The following is a 21,922-nucleotide window of genomic DNA, read 5'->3' as shown; positions in this document are numbered from 1 at the left end:
TCATCGGCGCAGACCTCTTGGCGCACTGCAACTTAGGACGCCCAGGCGATCCAGGCTGCGGACAACAGGTACTCTAAGCTGCTAGCGCAGTTCCCTGTACTCACGAAGCCTCCAGGGGCCCCACTAAAGGTACATCATGATATAGTACACTACACTAATATGACGGCTGGCCTCCCGATTTCATGCAGACCCAGACGATTAGCTCCCGATCGCTAAGGCAGAGTTTGATGCTATGCTGGCCGAGGGCATTATCCACCCATCAAGTGGGGAGAGGTCGTCACACTTGCATTTGGTGCCTAAAAAGAACAGCACATGGAGGCCGTGCGGTGACTATGGAGCCTTAAAGGCAAGCTCAATTCCAGACCGCTATCTAGTGCCTCTCCTAAAAGACTACAATCACGCATTGTGGGGCAAACAGGTGTTTAGTGTGTTGGATTGTGCCAAAGCATACACACAAATTCTGGTTGCTGAGAAAGGTATCCCGAAGACAGCCATTACACCGCCTTTTGGCTTGTTCAAAAGTTTATTTATGAAATTTGGCCTGAGAAACGCCACACAAACATGGCAACGATTCATTGATTCTGTATTATGAAGGTTACCATGTTGTTTTGCCTACTTAGACGACATACTCCTCTTCTCAGGGACGCCAGATGAACATGAACAGCATCTCACTGAAGTTTTTGAGCATCTTGACAACCAGAGATAACGTTTTTGGGTCACCCAATTTCTTCTGCGGGATCATGCCCTTTGCCAGAGAAAGTTAAAGCCATTTTGAATATTCCTCATTCAGAGACAGCCAAAGAATTCTTCAGAATCCTCAATTTCTATCACTGCCATCAGCCACATGCGGCAGAACTTCAAGAACCACTTACAGTGGCGCTGGCTGGCCCAAAAACAAAAGGCAAAGCACCTGTGCAGTGATCACAGACAATGATAGACATTTTCGAAATAGCCAAAAAAAGCATAGCTGAGGAAACACTTCTTGCTCACCCTGCTTTAGACGTACCTCTCGTGGTCAATGCTAGCCAGGTGGCCATAGGTGCAGCATTGCAACAATATGTGGAAGAAGCCTGGCAGCCCCTCTCTTTTTTCTCTTGGAAATTATCGCCCGCTCAGCAACAATGGAGCACTCACTACCGGGAGTTGTTGGCCATCTAAGCTTCTGTGAAATATTTCCGAACACAGCTGGAGGTGAGAGTATTTACAATTTATACGGACCATAAACCTCTAACATTCGCCTTCCACCAGAATAACAACAAATGCTCCTCGAGGTAGTTTAATCAGTTGGAATTTATTGCTCAATTTTCCACTAACATTAAACACATCTCTGGTTTGAACAATGTAGTGGCAGACTGTTTGTCACATGTCAATGCAATCATGGAGACTATAGACCTTGTACGCCTGGCCCAAGCACAAAAATCAGATCAAGAACTTGAAAATTGCCTAAACAATGACATAGCAGGCCTGCAGCTCAAGCTCATTGATGTACCAGGATCAGACACTAAGATATATTTCAAGATCTCCAACAACAAAGCGCACCCATTCGTCCCAGCAGACCTGAATAAGGAAATATTTAATAACCTCCACGATTTATGTCATCCAGGGGTAAAGGCGATGACGAAGCTCATATCTAGTCCTTACGTGTGGCCAGAGATACAAAAAGATTGCCTCAGTGGGCTCGCGCATGCGTCAATTGTCAACACAGCAAAATTTCACGTCATGTTCGCGCGCCCGTAGGAGAATTCCCAGACATGACTGAGAGGTTCGCTCACGTCCTCTTGGACATTGTGGGACCTTTACCGCCCTCAGAGGGTCAACGCTATTTGCTAACCATCATTGATAGATTCACTCACTGGACAGAAGCTATTCCGATTAACAACATTTCTGCTGAAACGCTGGCTGCAGGATTTATGTCCAACTGGGTCGCTCGTTTCGGCTGACAGAGGACGCCAGTTCGAGTCTGAATTGTTTACTCAGCTGAGCAAGTTTTGCGGTGCATCACATCATGTAACGAGTTATCATCCAGCCAGCAACAGCATGGTTGAACGGTTGCACCAGTCCCTCAAAGCCGCCATAATGTGTCACGAATCGAAGTGGACCATGGCTCTTCCTTTAGTGCAACTCGGCCTCCACAGCATCACTAAGCCAGACCTCAACACATCCCCTTCTGAGTTGGTCTATGGGGAATTCCTGTGGCTACCAGGCAAGTTTATTGATCCAGGTGCCTCACCGGGGAACTTATTGCAGTCGTCCCAGTTAATAATCCAATTGTGGGATCGGATTTCACACATGCAACCACATCCGGCATTGCAACATGGGACACCGCATACATTTGTATATAAAGAAATAAAGCATTGCACTCACATCATGCTATGCAAAGACAGCATTAAACCAGCGCTCACGCCACCTTACACTGGACCACACCGCCTAATAACAACACGGGACAAAACAATGACATTATGGTGAATGGAGAAGGGAACACAGTGTCGGTTGACCGAATTAAACCTGCTTTTGTCTTGGAGGAATCTTTAGATGCGTACAGTTCCCTCCACCAACCAGCATTTTCACCAGCTGATAATCCAGCACCTCACGCAGCTCCTTCGATGCAGACACAACGTACAACGTGGTCCAGAAGTCGTGTATACTTTCCAGCCAGATTAAAGGACAGCGTCTGAGGCAGTTACCAACAACAACGGCACTCCGTTCTCTCATAGGGGGCTGTGTGGCGACTAAGCCAGCCGCGATCAGCTGACGGAACACAAGTGTCAACAAGGTTCGCATGCCGGCCACAAGGAGGGCTGACATGTACTTACTCCTTGTCCCGGCGCGCGAGTGTTCCATGACTTTTAAACAACATGCTACGTTATAATTGTTCCATTGTTGATTTCATAGAACACTTCTGGGGAGTCCCAACCAAGTTTTCAGTAATGTTCCATTGGTTATTACTGTGTAATCACTGCCTATGTTGTGTGTTCTTTCCTGAGTGATCTTCAATATAAACATGATAAACATAGAAGATGTACTTCTTCCACAATAAGAACATGATGGTTAGTTGCAAGCCTAATACACAGTGGGAATGTGATAAATACAATGGGCATGCCTTCTGGTGAGGTTCTAGGAAAGTTTCACGGTGCTGAATACAAATCTATGCATCCACCATCTGTAAAACCTGACTACACCATACTATTGGGTTTCCTGTAGTAAGATGTATTTAGGAGTGGGTACAGGTGACTTCACTCTTGTAGTAGGCAATGACAGTAACATTCACATTACTCTCAAGATTTTGCATTTCATTTTGAACTGCTATCAGTTTAATTATTTATATTATTTCACCCAGTCGAAACATTATAACTATGATGTTTTTATACACTCTTTTTGATTATCTCTACCTTATTTATTACTGTTTATATGCAAAAAGTTTTCTTCCATACATTTACTAAATGCACATTTAGACAGAAATTTCCTACAGCAAATGCCAACTTAGTCACCAGAAAATTTACAAATCTTCCTGATTTAGCTATGTTACATTTTTTATGGCAAAGCCAAATCAACTACCCAAAGGCTGTGAAAGACATGTCATCAAAAACGTCAATCCTGAAACTGGGAAACTTACAAAGGTTTCAGGCGCACCAGTAAGTAAGTTTGACAGATGTGCCATTTTTTTCTCGTAACATTTCCTGAAACAGAAAATATTGAAAATGTACTCAGGAAGGAAATATTAGTTAATGGTAGAAAATGGCAAAAGAGTTATGTGTTACAGTAATTAAAACAAAAACATAAAAAAGCTTTTTTCCATTATTTAAAACCTGGAGTACCTCCCATATATTATTATTATTATGTGCAATTAGACCCTGTTGGATCAAGCGAAACTTCCTGATTCTTTTTCCTTCTTTTCCACATTGCTCTAATTCTTTCTGCATGGGCTCTCTTCCTTTTGTCTGTCCATTCTGTTCCTGCTTCATTCAGAGCTTCATTCTCTGACTTAGATTTCCATCTGTCAACTCTCTGCTTTAATACTTTTCTGTCCAGAATATCAGAATAATTTACCTGAGCTGTTTGACGGTCCTTTTTGACCTCTTGTGCACAGGGTATAGTTGTAAATCCTTACGAATTTTGTGTGTAAGTCTTGTTTTGGGAAGCCTAGAGACGTGCCCATAAAATTTTAATTGCCTTTTTCTAATGTCTGCTGCAAGGTTCGACAATTTCTCAGTTGTTTGACGAGATGGTAGTCTATAGTCCTCTTCTGTTTTCTTTGACACTAATATCTTTCTGGTGATTTTACGTTCTTCCTTTAATAAGTTTTCTAGGTCACCTTTCATGTGGACTGTTAAGGTTTCACTGTCATACAGGACTTCAGGTTTTAATACTGTATTACAGTGCCTAATTTTAGTATTTTTGGACAAGAATTTTTTACTGTACACCTTGTAGGTTCTTGCATAGGCTTTCTTTAGTTTTTGGAGGTGAATGTTTTGTGCTATTTTCTCTCGCCCCATAGGTTCAAGGACTTCACCTAAGTATTTAAATTGGACTCTATTGATATGACTGTATTATGTAGTCACGTTTTGGGTGTCAGTTTTTGTGATGATGAACTCAGACTTTAGGAAAGATATTTGCAGACCAACTTTCCCTGCACATACACTAGTAAGGCTAAGTCGGCAGCAAAACCTAAACATGAAATTCTTGCCCCATTTGTATAGGTTTCCAGCAGATTTTATTCTTCAATTCCTTTCCCCATTTGCAGGTGACCTTGTCCATCAAAAGGTTGAACAGGAGATGAGACAGACCACCACCTTGTTGGACGCCAGTTTTGATCATGAACGGCTCGGATATTTCATACATGAATTTCACCTTGGAATTAGTATGGGTCAATGTTTCTTTGACGAGGTTAAGGGTTTTTAGATCCAACCCTTGTTCTTCAAGGATATCAAAAAGTCCTTGTCGGTTAACTGAGTCATATGCCTTTTTAAAGTTGAGAAACATACAAATTATTGGTCTGTTTCTGACTGCTTTGGATTTTAGCACGGTCTTTAGATTGAAAATTTCTTCTGTGCACGATCTACTAGGGCGAAAGCCACCTTGGTATTCACCAATTTTGTTTTCCAGTTGCTCTTGTGCTCTTTGAAGAAGACAGCCTGATAGAACTTTGTATGTGACCTGAAGTAGGGATATGCCTCGATAATTATTTACAACAGATTTGTATCCTTTTTTTGTGTAATGTATGAATAAGTGCACATTTCCATTCCTGGGGTAATTTTTCTGACTCCCAAATATCTGCAATTATTTGGGTTAACTCTCTGAGAGAACTTGGTCCTAGAGTTTTCAGTAGCTCAGCAATAACCCCATCTTCACCAGATGTTCTATTGTTCTTTAGTTTAATAACATTTTTGTGGATTTCTTCTTGTGTTGGTGTGGATGATTCAGGGGACCTCGAAGATGGTTCTGGACAATTAAGGAGGGTTGAAAAATAATGTGACAGTTCCCTACAGTTTTTCTGGTTAGTGGCCGGCCGTTGTGGCCGAGCGGTTCTAGGCGCTTCAGTCTGGAACCACGCGACTGCTACGGTCGCAGGTTCGAATCTTGCCTCAGACATGGATGTGTGTGATGTCCTTAGGTTAGTTAGGTTTAAGTAGTTCTAAGTTCTAGGGGACGGATGACCTTAGATGTTAAGTCCCATAGTGCTCAGAGCCATTTGAACAATTTTTTCTGGTTAGTGAGTGCAAGTTTTCTGTCAGATTTCTTGAAACATAAATTTTGTGGGCTGTATCCGCGAATTTTTTCTGCAAAACTTCTGTAAAAATCTCATGTATTGTAGTTGCAGTTCTTCAATTAAGCTCAGTTGATTTTTCAGGTATTTTCTTTTCGCCTGCTTAATGGTTTTCACCACTTGTTTCCTGACTTCATAGAAGTATTGGAGATTTTCCATTGTTTTCTTCCTGTCTTAGTTAAGAAAATAATTATATAAAGTAGCTAAGTTCTTCTATGTACCCATATAACATTAAAATTTATTATTCACAGGATAGTTGTCACACTAGTAATGATAACAGTACATTTGGCTACGATTTACAATATATACATGAAAGACGAAGGTAAGATTTTCAATAAGCAAATAGTCATTTATTACCAAATTTGCATGGCTCATTTGAAATCCACTGCTCTCCTCTTTTCATTAAATGTTTTACTTTATGTTTCAAAACTTATTCATATTCAAAAATTTCATAGTCTAGAAAAGTCCACTCTTAAAAATGGTTATTCATAAAGTTTTGTACCATAGTTTTATAAACCGATTTTTCTGATTCCAAAGCTATTATCACTAGAATAACTTGTTAGTTTATTAAATTTGGAAAAAATCAACTTTCTCAGAACTTTACGGCAGTCTATGGGAATTCCGAGGGCATAGAAAGCATGCTCATAAAATTACAGCTATAATTTTACCATTTTCTAGTTCAAGGTTAACCAGAATTGCTCCTTTGCTTATTGTATCTGTATGGCTTTCAGTTTTCCTAATTTTTACATTAATACTCAAAATGTGAAAGCTCTGCATTTCAACATTTAGTGATCTATGACAGTACATCATGGGTTGTCAAGAATTCAGCTCGTGAGCCGTTCCCTAGCACGAGTGCCACAGCACTCAGCCTCACAGTACACTTCCCCCAGCACCATGTCATGCTGTCTGAATGTGAGGTGAGTAAGAGGGGAAACCACGAACACACTGCATTTAAATAGCAGTGCAGTCACACTGTTTACAACATGATTTTATATTTCATATTTCTGCAATTGTGACTTATTTAGTTTCATAATTACAAAAGGTCTTTCACACAAATATGTCAATCGAAATATTGTAGCATTTTTGCAACCTCATTATGGAGGTTTGGAAAATCTACCTGATGAAAGCAATGTAGATGTCCTGAACAGTTTCAATGTGAAAGGATTTGTCATTAAAACAGGAGTTACCTTGCAAGTCAATCCAGTTACAGCTGCACATGCTTAGAAGCGGTTTCAACTGAAAAGGCAAATGGTCTGGAAAATAGATGTAAGATTGGCAGTGTCCTCAAAACGTTCAGGAAACAATCCTTCTAAGATGACAATGAACTCTTCAAACCTTGTTTTCTTTACTGACAGTGAGCTCAGGAAATTGGACTATGTTTGTCAGAATGTGTGCCTTCTATAACACGATCTTATTTTTAAATGCATCCCCATCAGAACAGAAAAAAGTTGTTTCTCATCTTGCAATGTCTTACTGTGGGCAGTGTGCTTTCAAGTCCACTTAATCCATTTCAAATGTTCTAATTTTCATTCTTGCACTCCTTTTTCCTTCATAAATTCAACAGCAGCGAGTTTTAAATTGTGAAATGATTCCAGGCATGGCACCTGATTTAACCAATTTGCTTTGCAGTAATACATAAAAAGTCTCCATACTCTTGTGTTTCCGTCAAAACTTGTAGCATGTAACAGTGGAATAATGTGTGCAACTCCAGAAATTTTACTATTCATACCACCAATTTCTTCACATCCTGCATGCTTGAAAATTTAACACAAAGTACTTCTTGATGTACAGAACAATGAATCTGTTGACTATTGTAATTTTTTGTGCTTTCATTGTCAACTACATCTTTAAATTATTTCTGCATGGTTTTGCAATGTTGCTTAATAGCAAATTTGCAATGCTCATCATTTATATGACTGCATAATATATGGAGTGGTCCACTTAAAACGTTTCAGCGCAAATATCTCTGGAACAACAATAGATATTGAAGAACAACTTCCACAGGTATGACTGTGGGTCAGTGGGTCATGAAAGTAAATACTGCCAGATATTCTAAAACATAATCAAATATTATTTTCACCACAAACTTATTTTCTTAAATGGACACGCTATATTATTTCTTAAGCAATTAATAACATGAAAAAAATCACAAAAAGAATGGTGTTGACTGCATTGCAATACGTCAATTACATCCCAAGAAATTGCAGAGCAAAGATGACGCTTGAAATAAACTAAATGCGCCTCTATTGCACATCCTGAGATGAACCCCACATTCCTCGTAATTGTGATGTGATTGGCATACTATTATGCAACAAACTCTGTACTTACTGCTATTAACACTGTCATTAAGTATACTGGAAACAATACAGATGTTCAATTAAGCAGAAATGAGTAAACCATTACCTTATTTTTCATTGTGTGTGACTGGATATCTGTATTGTTTTCAGTCCACTTAATAACAGTGTAAACATCTATAAGTACAACATTTGTTGCATCATCATAGTATATCAATCACATTGCGATTACAAGCAGCGTGGGTTTCACGCTTGCATCTTGGATGTGCTATAGTGGCACATTTTGTTACCTCAGACGTAAACTTCGTTCTGCAACTTCTCAGGATGTAACTGACATATTGTGATGCAACAAATGCCATTCTTTTTGTGATTTTTCATGTTATCAATTGCTTAAGAAATAATATGGGGTGTCCATTCAAAAACATAAGTTTGTGTTGAACATAATATCTGCTTTTGTTTAGAATGTCTCATACTATTTACTTTCATGACCCCTGCCTTATTTTCACATCCGTGAAAGCCATTTTTCAATATCTACTGTTGTTCCAGAGATATTTGAACTGAAACGTTTGGGTGGGTTACCCTGTATACTGAAAATTCGCATCCCTCTATTCCATCACTCCCATTCATTTTGAAGGCTTGTGACAATTCATTGCTAGAGTGCCTCTTTTTGTGCAAACAGCCACTGGATTTGTGAACATCCTTCAAACCACAAACAAATAGCGAAGGTTAAGCAGCACTAAGACCACCTTCTGCAGAACTTAAGAGAATTGTGCTGACTGAAAAATGTCACACCACAATACTAAATGGAACGTCACACTGTGCTGAATACCTCTGGGAAGGAATGAGCAACGGAATGATAGGCTGAGTCTTGTTCAGTGCATGCCCCAGACTCTGGGGCTGCAAGAAATTTGGCAGACTGTGGAGAGCCCTGCATTACACTCATCTACAAATAGGCAAGGAGCACAGCGCCACAAGTATTTCATGCTCAGCTATAAAAATGTAAACTTTGTGTGAATCATTCAGAGGATACCTTTCATTATGCGAACATCATATAGCCAGTTAAACTGTTCATCTACTTTGAGGCACTCTGTGAACAGAGATCAAAATGTAGAAATCCTGCATTATTTGGCAATCAATACAGGACTCTGTAATATGTGAACCCACTCAGCCTAAAAGAGTTGTGAACATCATTGCGTGTTTGTCACCAGAGAACTTTGCAAAATACTGCCAATTAATGTAGTTTGCCTACTTTGTTTGAACATTTAGAATACTCACTGTGATAAAGCTGATCATCAGACGAGGGAACACTGATTTTAAATAAACATGAGGACAATGAACAGTGAACTATGTGTAAACAGTGTGTACTAAGGAAAAGTGGCAGCATACACAAATGATTTTGGGAAACTTCAGTCAATGTAAACAAACTCACCTGGTGGAAGGACATGAAAAAATGGCAACACGACAACAGGAAACAATACAGGAGAGTAAGTAAATGTGTCCGGTGAAAACAAAATTGAGAGCAACTGCGATGAGCAGATGATAGTAGTTGTCGACATATGGCAGGCTAATTCAGAAGTAGTAACTGAGTCATGTTCTGATGATAACAATGAAATAATTTCACAAGAGAGCAAATAAATACTGTTGATGTAAAGAATGTGAAGGCAGTTGAGGAAATTGTTAATGATACATTAACACACTTAATAACAATATGACAGAATTCCCGGGTATGCAAGAATGTAAGACTTTTTAAATGTGGTACATGAAATGCAAATAGTTAAACCTGATGTAAGCATAACTGAGACATAATATATGGAGACAGGGAGGGTAAAGAATAGAGAAGCAGACTTTGATAAAGTAAATAAAACTGTCATGTAATCCCCAGTAATACATATATCAAAAATTTTCAAAGTTGACTAAAAAGCAAATCATGGGCAGAAGATAAATTGTATTTGTAAACTATAACATGTTCAACAATTTTTAGGGTTACAGTAATGTACTTCCTACGCTAATCAGTAGTAATTGTGGGATTTCATCAAGAAGAATTTTGAGAAATGTGTAAGAAGGAAGGGGAGGCAGGGAGGGTGTTCCTTGCCCTTAAGTGAGCACACTGCTTGGCTACTAGTGCATAACCAGCTGCCTGAGTCCCATTAACAGATGTGTCTCTGGACTATTCCAATGAGGTGGCCATCATAATACTGTGTGGAAAATTAATCCAGGTCACATAACATTTAAATACACCTTGGCCCACAATACATCAAAAAACACATTATACGTCCCCAGTTAAAATTTTGCTTCCACGCCCGTCCCTCTGGTAAATTCTTCAATGTTAAAACCATTCATGAGTTCTACAAAGATTTCTTCGAGTAGAGTGTCACCAACTCCATTTTTGACAAATGTATGTGTTAATGTTTTTGTTTACTTTTTCATGGCTTGGTTCAAATGGCTCTGAGCACTATGGGACTTAACATCTGAGGTCATCAGTCCCCTAGAACTTAGAACTACTTAAACCTAACTAACCTAAGGACATCACACACATCCATGCCCGAGGCAGGACTCGAACCTGCGACCGTAGCAGTCGCGCGGTTCCGGACTGAAGCGCTTAGAACCGCTCGGCCACCGTGGCCGGCTACTTTTTCTTATTTTTTAATGAACCTATATAAGTCACAATTACATGGCATTTTTAGTGATGAAAATAGGCACAACTGTCCGTGTCTGCACATTAGCTGGCAGTCTGGGAATGATATAAATTTTATTATGCCCTAATCGAATCAAAAGATAATTCAATAATAGTGAAAATTTGACTGATGTGCCATCTATGATGTTGACAAGTGTATCCTTTGCACAGTCAGTACAGCGGTTCTACACAAGATGAAATTTGTTTCTCACTACATGCGAAAGAAACCCCTACTCCATCGCTAAGGGTGTGCTATAGAGAGTATTTCCTTCTGCCTCTCTTACACTTAAATCGTGTAAGAATTTTACACAGAGAAAATGGCGTGTACAACACTGCTGACATAATGCAGTTGGCCCCCCACCCTCTAGAGTTTTCTCTTGTGCCAACACTCAGTAACAATACAATATTACTCTTCATGATGAGTTGTAAAAGTTTCAGCTTTTCAAATTTCCTAATAGAACATAACAATCAAACCAAGGTGCACACAAATTGTTAAATACTCCTAGCGTGACTGTATTCTCATCTAAAATGTGGCTCTTTCACAGTTTCCCCATCTTTCCACACAGACAGCGTGTCATGGTCATATGGGGACTGTGCACACAAGCAGTGTTCTTGGCCATCCCTGATCCAGATCATCCTTATATTATCATTAACAAAATTGCATAGAACTTTATTCAGCTATTTAAACAGGTCGAATATACAAGTAAAACTACTCAGGAGAGATTTATAAATTTAGTTTGTAAGATAATAAACAGTTATTCTACAGCAACAGTTACCTCTCACAGCAAAGACAGGAAGGCCTACAACACAAATAAAGAGAGCTCTTGCAGCCGCTAAAAACAGTGTATGATGAATTAAAACTCTGCCTCAGTTAAAGTAATTGTGCCGTGCACCATCAATCCTTGCTACTTTTCCTCTAGTATTAATCCTTCTTAGCTTACGCCCTCTGACCACTTCTGCTGTAACAAACTTCTCCAATCTTAGGCGGTGGTGACCACTCTGTAACGAGTATTTAAGGAACAGCACAGGCAGTAAATGAAGAGTTTCCTGGACATGTAAGTGCAAGTACGGTACGGGGATCATGTGTGCAGTCCTAAAGCATTGACTGCATACCGACCAGTGCAGTGTCAAAAAATGGCGCGCTATTCTGCATGCCAATTGGAAAGAGCGGGCATCGCCACACCTCCAGGAAGACAGAGTTCAACATCCCCTGTCAATACAGGTTTAACCAGCCACCCATCACAGGTCGGATCCAGTTCAATTGCAGACTTTGAGAGCATCAGTACTGAGTAGTAGGAAGACGTTATTTAGCTTTTGTTCTGCAAGTAGTAATAGATTGTCAAAATATTTGCAAATAGGAGGTACAACTTTGTAGGAATGAAGTGTTATATTTTTGTTAAAGTTTAATGTACTGATCATTTTGGATTCCTCCCACCTACGCTTCCAGCTGCTGCTGGCTATGATCTAATGCAGTTTATTCAGTTTCAGAATCAACAAATGTCACAGTTGATGACAGCAGTCCAGCAGCTCATTCATGCATACACCGCTGCTGCATCAACTCCACCACAGCTTCCAGCCACATCTACACCACTGTTTCCATGCATTCTAGAGTTCCAAGCGTTCAGTGAACACCAAGAGGACTGGACCAGATTTAGTTTCTTCCATCACTAACAAGTATTACGAGAATCAGGTACAGGTTGCTGTAACTCATTATAAGTTCTTTGGCTTGCGGAAAAAGCCAGAACTGACATACTGTCTGTGGGTCACTGAACTTCAGGGTTTGACATGACAGTGCCATTATCAATGTAACTGTGACACAATAATTCGTGATGCAATTAAGTACAATGCGCCAGACAGTAGGATTCATGAACAAACTCTCAAACATTCCGATCCTACATAGAAACAAGTGTTATTTATTACTGAAAATCAGGACGCATGTGATTGTGTTATGGAAAACTTTGAGAAAGCTCCCATCTGCAGTGTAACGCACAGTGACAAACAGGTCCGGCTTTGTGACCAACTGCCACGTGTACACAGGCCACCATGCTGTAGCCAGAGTAAGTAAGTGTCAACCTGTATGACCGCTGTGAAATCATGTCCCTGCTCCTTTTCCACACACAAAAGACAAAACTGCTCATTTTGGAATGCAACTTACTTTGCTTGTGGAAAGCCCTACAGTCTGTATGCTTGCAACAGAAAAAGAATTCTACTCACATTCGCTCTCGTAAGCCAGGAGCACCTTCTGACTCAGTGAATGTAGTTTTATCTTAACTGGCTACCAATTCTAGTAATGACCACATTCAGGAAGTGCCTTCACCCCACCCAAGTGCAATACAACGATAGTCAAACAAATTGCTTGTGAAAAGGATAGTTGCTACTCACCATATAGCCGAGATGCTGAGTCGCAAATAGGCATAACAAAAGGACTGTCAGAAATGGAGCTTTTGGCCAACAAGGCCCTTGTAGAAAATAGACAACAAACACAAGTGTGTGCGCACTTTTCCATTGTCGTATTTAAACTTACTGTGAATTTGGTCACTGCCGGACACTGTGTGCGACTTCAGTTAGACACTGGCACTTCCATAACATTGCTTAATCGTACACTTATGAAAAGTTGGGCTCATCACAGTTGACAAAATCTCACACACAACCTACTGCACATAATGGTCAGGACATTCCCGTGCTTGGTAGATGTAGTTTGCCTGCCACATTCCAGTCTCAGACCAGAACAGTGACATTTAAAATTTTATGCTCGCAAGACTGAGAAAATATTTTTGGGTTCATTCTTTTGACTGTTTGGTCTTCATATCCAGGACAATGTGCTTCTGTTTCTTGTTTCAATCCAAAAGACAGCATTACTCGATTGATTGCATAGTTTCCTGATATATTTTCTGAAGGAGTTGTCAGAGCAAATAACTTAGTGGTGCACGTTACAATGAATGACAATGCGCAGCCTAAGTTTTTTCCGATGTGTCCTGTCCCTCATGCACTTAAAGACAAAGTTGCAAGTGAACTTTAAGAATGGCAAGACAATGGTGTTATTGCTCCTATTCACACTAGTCAATGGGTTCTCCCTCAAGTCAACTTAAAAAAGCCTTCTGGAAGACCTCATCTTTGTGTTGACTTTAAATCCACTGTGAATCCAAAAACAATAATTAATAGTTATCTGTTTCCTCGCCCTGAGGAATTAATGAAAGACTTGGTGCAGGTGCTATTTTTCAAAAACTGACTTACACAATGTGTATTTGCAAATTAAACTAGGTGAAAGTCTCAGAAAGTGTCTATAGTCAACACACATTTAGGGTTCTTCAAATTTTTGCACTTACCATTTCGCAGCTCCTCCACGCACCTGCCATATTCCAACACTACTGCGAACATCTTACTGCAATAGTTCCCTTCTGTTCATGTTACTTGGCAGACACTGTGGTGTTAGGACATACATCTGAAGAACATATCAGTAACCTTTGTATGCTTTTTCAAGTACTTTGAGCTGCAGGTTTGAAGTGTCACCCGGACAAATGTGCCTTTCTTCACATTGAAGTTAATTATTTCGGTCATGTTCTTCATAGCCAGGGTGTTCATCCCCTTCACTCACATTTGCTGGCCATCTGGGACCTCTATACCATGTGCAACATTGCAAAACTGCAGTCAGTTCTCAGGAATGTGAAGTATTATATCTCGTATATAACTAATGCTGCCCAGTTCACGGCTCCATTGCATCATCTGCACTGGAAGAATGTGCCTTTTGTTTGGTCGAAAGATGTCAGTAGACAATCCAAGAAATTAAAAATGCCTTGTTGAGTGCCAGATGCCTCGTTCATTTTGATCCCACTAAGCCTGTGGTTTTGGCAGTGAATATTTCTTCGTATGGAATCGGAGCTGTGCTTTTGCACTGATTTCGTTCACAGGACAGGCTGATTGCTTTTGCTTCCAAGCTATTTACCATGACTCAATGTAACTATTTACAAATCGAAAAGGAAGCACTCGCTATTATCTACAGCATACAAAGTTTCACCGTTATCTGTTTGGTCAGAAGTTTTTTATCTGTTTGGTCAGAAGTTTTACCTAGTGATCGACCATAAGCCACTTCAGTCTTTGTTTCATCTGTCCAGATCTGTTCCCAAGCACAATTCAGAAGCTGCAACATTGGGCTCTGTTATTGTAATAGTACCATAGTACAAGTACGAAATATTGTACTGGCCTACATCTAAGCACACAAATGCTGAAGCCCTTTCTCACCTTCCTGTTGGCCTAATTCTGAATTCGATACTACTGCCACATCTCATTATCACAACAATGCGGAGAACACTGAACTTTTACAGACTTTTTCCCCGCATTATAGATAATTGCACAGGCCATAGAAGCAGACCCTGACTTGGACCTTTTGTTGCACTACATTCATACTGTTTGGCCTTTCTTCAGCATAGCCTCTCCATCCAACACAGTGTGATTTTGTTGCAAAATGACTGGACAATTTTGTGTGCTTATTCCAAAAGTGCTGCAAAAAGATGTGTTGCGATTTCTCCACCAAGGACATTGGGGAATTGTATGCACAAAACAGTTAGCACATTGGTACTGTACTTGGCCCCCCATGAACCATGGACCTTGCCGTTGGTGGGGAGGCTTGCGTGCCTCAGCGATACAGATGGCCGTACCGTAGGTGCAACCACAACGGAGGGGTATCTGTTGAGAGGCCAGACAAACATGTGGTTCCTGAAGAGGGGTAGCAGCCTTTTCAGTAGTTGCAGGGGCAACAGTCTGGATGATTGACTGATCTGGCCTTGTAACATTAACCAAAACGGCCTTGCTGTGCTGGTACTGCGAACGGCTGAAAGCAAGGGGAAACTACAGCCGTATTTTTTCCCGAGGACATGCAGCTTTACTGTATGATTAAATGATGATGGCGTCCACTTGGGTAAACTATTCCGGAGGTAAAATAGTCCCCCATTCGGATCTCCGTGCGGGGACTACTCAAGAGGACGTCGTTATCAGGAGAAAGAAAACTGGCGTTCTACGGACTGGAGCGTGGAATGTCAGATCCCTTAATCGGGCAGGTAGGTTAGAAAATTTAAAAAGGGAAATTGATAGGTTAAAGTTAGATATAGTGGGAATTAGTGAAGTTCGGTGGCAGGAGGAACAAGACTTTTGGTCTGGTGATTACAGGGTTATAAATACAAAATCAAATAGGGGTAATGCAGGAGTAGGTTTAATAATGAATAGGAAAATAGGAATGCGGGTAAGCTACTACAAACAGCATAGTGAACGCATTATTGTGGCCAAGATAGGTACGAAGCCCACCTACTACAGTAGTACAAGTTTATATGCCAACTAGCTCTGCAGATGACGAAGAAATTGAAGAAATGTATGATGAAATAAAAGAAATTATTCAGATTGTGAAGGGAGACGAAAATTTAATAGTCATGGGTGACTGGAATTCGAGTGTAGGAAAAGGGAGAGAAGGAAACATAGTAGGTGAATATGGATTGGGGCTAAGAAATGAAAGAGGAAGCCGCCTGGTAGAATTTTGCACAGAGCACAACATAATCATAGCTAACACTTGGTTTAAGAATCATGAAAGAAGGTTGTATACATGGAAGAATCCTGGAGATACTAAAAGGTATCAGATAGATTATATAATGGTAAGACAGAGATTTAGGAACCAGGTTTTAAATTGTAAGACATTTCCAGGGGCAGATGTGGATTCTGACCACAATCTATTGGTTATGAACTGTGGATTAAAACTGAAGAAACTGCAAAAAGGTGGGAATTTAAGGAGATGGGACCTGGATAAACTGACTAAACCAGAGGTTGTAGAGAGTTTCAGGGAGAAGAGCATAAGGGAACAATTGACAGGAATGGGGGAAAGAAATACAGTAGAAGAAGAATGGGTAGCTCTGAGGGATGAAGTAGTGAAGGCAGCAGACGATCAAGTAGGTAAAAAGACGAGGGCTAATAGAAATCCTTGGGTAACAGAAGAAATATTGAATTTAATTGATGAAAGGAGAAAATATAAAAATGCAGTAAATGAAGCAGGCAAAAAGGAATACAAACGTCTCAAAAATGAGATCGACAGGAAGTGCAAAATGGCTAAGCAGGGATGGCTAGAGGACAAATGTAAGGATGTAGAGGCTTGTCTCACTAGGGGTAAGATAGATACTGCCTACAGAAAAATTAAAGAGACCTTTGGAGAGAAGAGAACCACTTGTATGAATATCAAGAGCTCAGATGGAAACCCAGTTCTAAGCAAAGAATGGAAGGCAGAAAGGTGGAAGGAGTATATAGAGGGTTTATACAAGGGCAATGTACTTGAGGACAATATTATGGAAATGGAAGAGGATGTAGATGAAGACGAAATGGCAGATAAGATACTGCGTGAAGAGTTTGACAGAGCACTGAAAGACCTGAGTCGAAACAAGGCCACGGGAGTAGACAACATTCCATTAGAACTACTGATGGCCTTGGGAGAGCCAGTCATGACAAAACTCTACCATCTGGTGAGCAAGACGTATGAGACAGGCGAAATACCCTCAGACTTCAAGAAGAATATAATAATTCCAATCCCAAAGAAAGCAGGTGTTGACAGATGTGAAAATTACCGAACTATCAGTTTAATAAGTCACAGCTGCAAAATACTAACGCGAATTCTTTACAGACGAATGGAAAAACTGGTAGAAGCCGACCTCGGGGAAGATCAATTTGGATTCCGTAGAAATGTTGGAACACATGAGGCAATACTAACCTTACGACTTATCTTAGAAGAAAGATTAAGAAAAGGTAAACCTACGTTTCTAGCATTTGTAGACTTAGAGAAAGCTTTTGACAATGTTAACTGGAATACTCTCTTTCAAATTCTGAAGGTGGCAGGGGTAAAATACAGGGAGCGAAAGGCTATTTACAATTTGTACAGAAACCAGATGGCAGTTATAAGAGTCTCTCCCCGATGTTATTCAATCTATATATTGAGCAAGCAGTAAAGGAAACAAAAGAAAAATTCGGAGTAGGTATTAAAATTCATGGAGAAGAAGTAAAAACTTTGAGGTTCGCCGATGACATTGTAATTCTGTCAGAGACAGCAAAGGACTTGGAAGAGCTGTTGAACGGAATGGACAGTGTCTTGAAAGGAGGATATAAGATGAACATCAACAAAAGCAAAACGAGGATAATGGAATGTAGTCAAATTAAATCGGGTGATGCTGAGGGAATTAGATTAGGAAATGAGACACTTAAAGTAGTAAAGGAGTTTTGCTATTTAGGGAGTAAAATAACTGATGATGATCGAAGTAGAGAGGATATAAAATGTAGACTGGCAATGGCAAGGAAATCGTTTCTGAAGAAGAGAAATTTGTTAACATCGAGTATAGATTTAAGTGTCAGGAAGTCGTTTCTGAAAGTATTTGTATGGAGTGTAGCCATGTATGGAAGTGAAATATGGACGATAAATAGTTTGGACAAGAAGAGAATAGAAGCTTTCGAAATGTGGTGCTACAGAAGAATGCTGAAGATAAGGTGGGTAGATCATGTAACTAATGAGGAGGTATTGAATAAGATTGGGGAGAAGAGAAGTTTGTGGCACAACTTGACTAGAAGAAGGAATCGGTTGGTAGGACATGTTTTGAGGCATCAAGGAATCACAAATTTAGCATTGGAGGGCAGCGTGGAGGGTAAAAATCGTAGAGGGAGACCAAGAGATGAATACACTAAGCAGATTCAGAAGGATGTAGGTTGCAGTAAGTACTGGGAGATGAAGAAGCTTGCACAGGATAGAGTAGCATGGAGAGCTGCATCAAACCAGTCTCAGGACTGAAGACCACAACAACAACAACACTGTACTTGGTCAGGCATGGACGCCCACATTGGACATATGTTGTCACATGTGTTGCACTTGTGCTGAAAATCTATCAGCCCCACTGCAAACATTTTCAGCTTGGCAAAAGTCATAATCGCCGTGGCAACAAGTGCATATTGACTTTGCTGGTCCCTTTGGAACACTTATTGCCTTGTTGTCGTGGAGTCTTTTAGCAAATATCAGTTTTCAGCGACCATGAATTCGACTACGTCGAGTATTACCATTCACGCTTTGTCATATATTTTTTGCTTGGAAGGTTTGCCTCATGGATGACAGTCTACAGATCAGGACTTTGAACAGTTCCATGCAGCTGAAGGTATCACTAATCCTAACAGTGCTCCATTTCATCCTCAGTCAAACGCAGAAGCTGGACGATTTGTGCATACATTCAAGCAACAGATGAACACACTACATGCCTCCCACACATGGGAAGAAGCACTGCTGCTCTTTCTCACAATGTACGGCTCCATTGTACTGCACGGCTCCCCCATGCTCCGCAAGTATAGCTTTTCACCTAATGCTTCTATTCTTTTCAGAATTTTTGGTTACACCACGGGCTGGGAGAGGGGCTCGATTCTTTTAAATCTGAGTGCTTGCATGTGTTCAATTCAAGGTCCTGCTGGGTTGCTGCACTGCCATCAGAACTAAATTCATGCTTGTTGATTGTGAGATATTCTACAGATATTCTGTCCCCAAATTTGCATCCTACCAGGACCTTGCGGCCACCACAGTTGTCCACGGGTGTCTCTTTCGCACCACCTGTGGAACCGATGTAGCTGGACCAATTACCTTACCCACCACAGCAGCCTGACTTCCCAGAGCCCATCCTGGCACCCGCCATGGACCTGGTTTGTCGTTACTGTCATCGTCGCAGTTGTCACCATTGCCGCCCTCTCTGTTTTTTTTTTGTTACACTACCTCAGGAAGAGGATGTTCTCCTCAGTGTGCAGGACAGATGACAGGGCAGGGACGGGTGATGTCTCAGTAGGCTGCTATGGAATCTAAGAGATAAACGAAAAGGGGTGAAAGGCTAGTTCAATTTGCGGAGGAAAATAAATTATTCATCATGAACACATTTTTTTAAGAAACACCGTAATAGGAAATGGACATGGAGAAGCCCAAATCATGAGTCCCACAATGAAATAGATTTTCTCATCTCAGATCACACCAAAATAATCAAAGATGTTTCAGTTTCAAATCAATTTAATACTGGTAGTGACCACAGACTGGTAAGAGTGAAAATAAACATTAATACTAAACAAGAACGAAGAAAACTAATATCACAAAAAAAAGAAATTATAGGTATGGATAAATTAAATGAAAGGAAAAAGGATTTTCAATATGCCCTTCGAGTGAGATTAGAACATAAGAAAATCTAACTGAAACTACAATGGAAACTGCAAAACAAATAGGTGGACTGACAACAATTACTAAACAACCAGGAAAGTTAAGGGTGGAAACCAAAGCTTTACTTGTAAAAAGATGAGAAATGAAAATTAAAACTTCTTATGACAAGATAGAATATCCAGGATTGTGTAAGTGTACAAGGAGGAATATGAAAGCCGACAAACAAAAATACAATGAAAACACCATGAAATTAGCATCAGAGAATAAAAGGAGCTTCAAGAAAGCTAAACAAAAGATTAAGATTGGTAAAAACGAAATCATAGCAATTGACGGTGATAATGGGAACATAACGGGACAGGAAGAAATACTAAAGCATACAAAGAATTTCTATAGTAAATTATATGAAATAACACATGAACCACTAGGAAAACCTTACGCAGCTGATGATGATGCCCCAAAATCCTCCCCAAAGAAATAAGAAAAGCTATAAAAGAGATGCAGAATGGCAAAGCAGGGGGTCATGATGGTGTGACAATTGAAATACTCAAGATTACAGGGGAGGAAACAGAGAATCATATGGCCAACGTCTTTACTTCGTGTATACAGAATGGCAGCATCCCAACTTGCTGGAACAAAGCAAACACAATCCTACAACATACGAAGGGAAGTAGTTACGGTCTTATGTTCAAACCTGAAATTTTTCGTTGAATTAAACTGGGTTTGAGGGCTTACGGAAGGAATGCAACAGTTTTCAAATCTAACGTGCCAGTCTACTTAAAGAACACAGCTTTTGATCAGTGTGTTCTACTGGTTTTAACATATGGGTGTGAAACTTGGACTTTAACTGAATTTTTCAAAAGGGAACTTAAAACTGCTCAGAGACCTATGGAAAGGTCAATGTTAGGTCTCACTAAGAAAGATTGACAGAAAAGTGAAGACATACGTGCAATAACAGGAGTAAAATATATTATAGAACGGGTAAAGACTCTAGAATCAGTTTTGGAATGGGGTCCAAGAGAAAAACGAAGACCACGAAAAACGAAAATGACCAGTGAGACCACCTGATCACTGAAATAAGGAACTCAGGAAAATTGCAGGCTTCAACTGGCAGAAGACAGCAGCGGACAGAGATGCATGATAACATTTCTTAAAAATGTATTTAAGAACTTAAAGAGGCTACATCTTGTATGGATTGAATTAACTGAACAATAAATAAATAAATAAATAAAAATGCCTACCCACCACCTTTTACAAATTATAATAATAGAATTTCTTCTACAGAATAGAAAGAGTTGTCATGGAGAAACTTTTTCAGTTTGTTTTCAAATTTTACTTTGCTCTCTGTCAAACATTTTATATCAATGGGTAAGTAATTAAAAATTTTAGTTGCACCATTGTGCACTTTTTTTGCTAAAGTCAATCTTAATGTAGAGCAATGAATGTCATTTTTCCTTCTGATACTGTAATTATGTACATCATTGTTCATTTTGAACTGTAATGCATTATTTATGACAAACTTCATGAGGGAATACATGTAATGTGAAGCAGTAGTAAGAGTTGTTGTTGTTGTTGTTGTGGTCTTCAGTCCTGAGACTGGTTTGATGCAGCTCTCCATGCTACTCTATCCTGTGCAAGCTGCTTCATCCCCTAGTACGTACTGCAGCCAACATCCTTCTGAATTTGCTTAGTGTATTCATCCCTTGGTCTCCCTCTATGATTTTTACCCTCCACACTGCCCTCCCAAATCCTTAAACAGATATCTACAAGATGACAATGGGTGAGCACTATATATTATTCTCATAGCACAGTTTTGAGCAATGAAGACTATCTTCCTTAAAGATTAGTTACCTCAGAACATTATTCCATATGATGTTATTGAATTAAAATATGCAGAATATTTTGACTCACTAATTTGTTTCTCTCCAAGATTTGCAATTGTTCTTGACTCACTAATTTGTTTCTCTCCAAGATTTGCAATTGTTCTAAGTGCAAAACAG

General features: G+C 39.9%; 1 protein-coding gene across 3 annotated transcripts in view; it reads right to left on the bottom strand.

Moving 5' to 3' along the window:
* The window catches only part of LOC126458273 (uncharacterized), a 173,452-nt gene that overhangs the window by 68,243 nt on the left and 83,287 nt on the right, over positions 1-21,922 (bottom strand). The window contains exon 5 of one of the 3 annotated variants that reach the window (XM_050095199.1): positions 3,614-3,677. The exons of the other annotated variants lie outside the window; for them this stretch is intronic. Within the exon in view, the coding sequence (XP_049951156.1) occupies positions 3,614-3,677 (64 nt within the window). The remainder of the gene's footprint in view (positions 1-3,613; positions 3,678-21,922) is intronic. 3 annotated transcript variants of the gene reach the window in all.

Source organism: Schistocerca serialis, chromosome 2 (assembly GCF_023864345.2).
Source record: "Schistocerca serialis cubense isolate TAMUIC-IGC-003099 chromosome 2, iqSchSeri2.2, whole genome shotgun sequence".
Lineage (NCBI taxonomy): Eukaryota > Metazoa > Arthropoda > Insecta > Orthoptera > Acrididae > Schistocerca > Schistocerca serialis.
The sequence above is the reverse complement of the archived record's forward strand: the minus strand, read 5'-3'. Positions and strand labels throughout refer to the sequence as shown.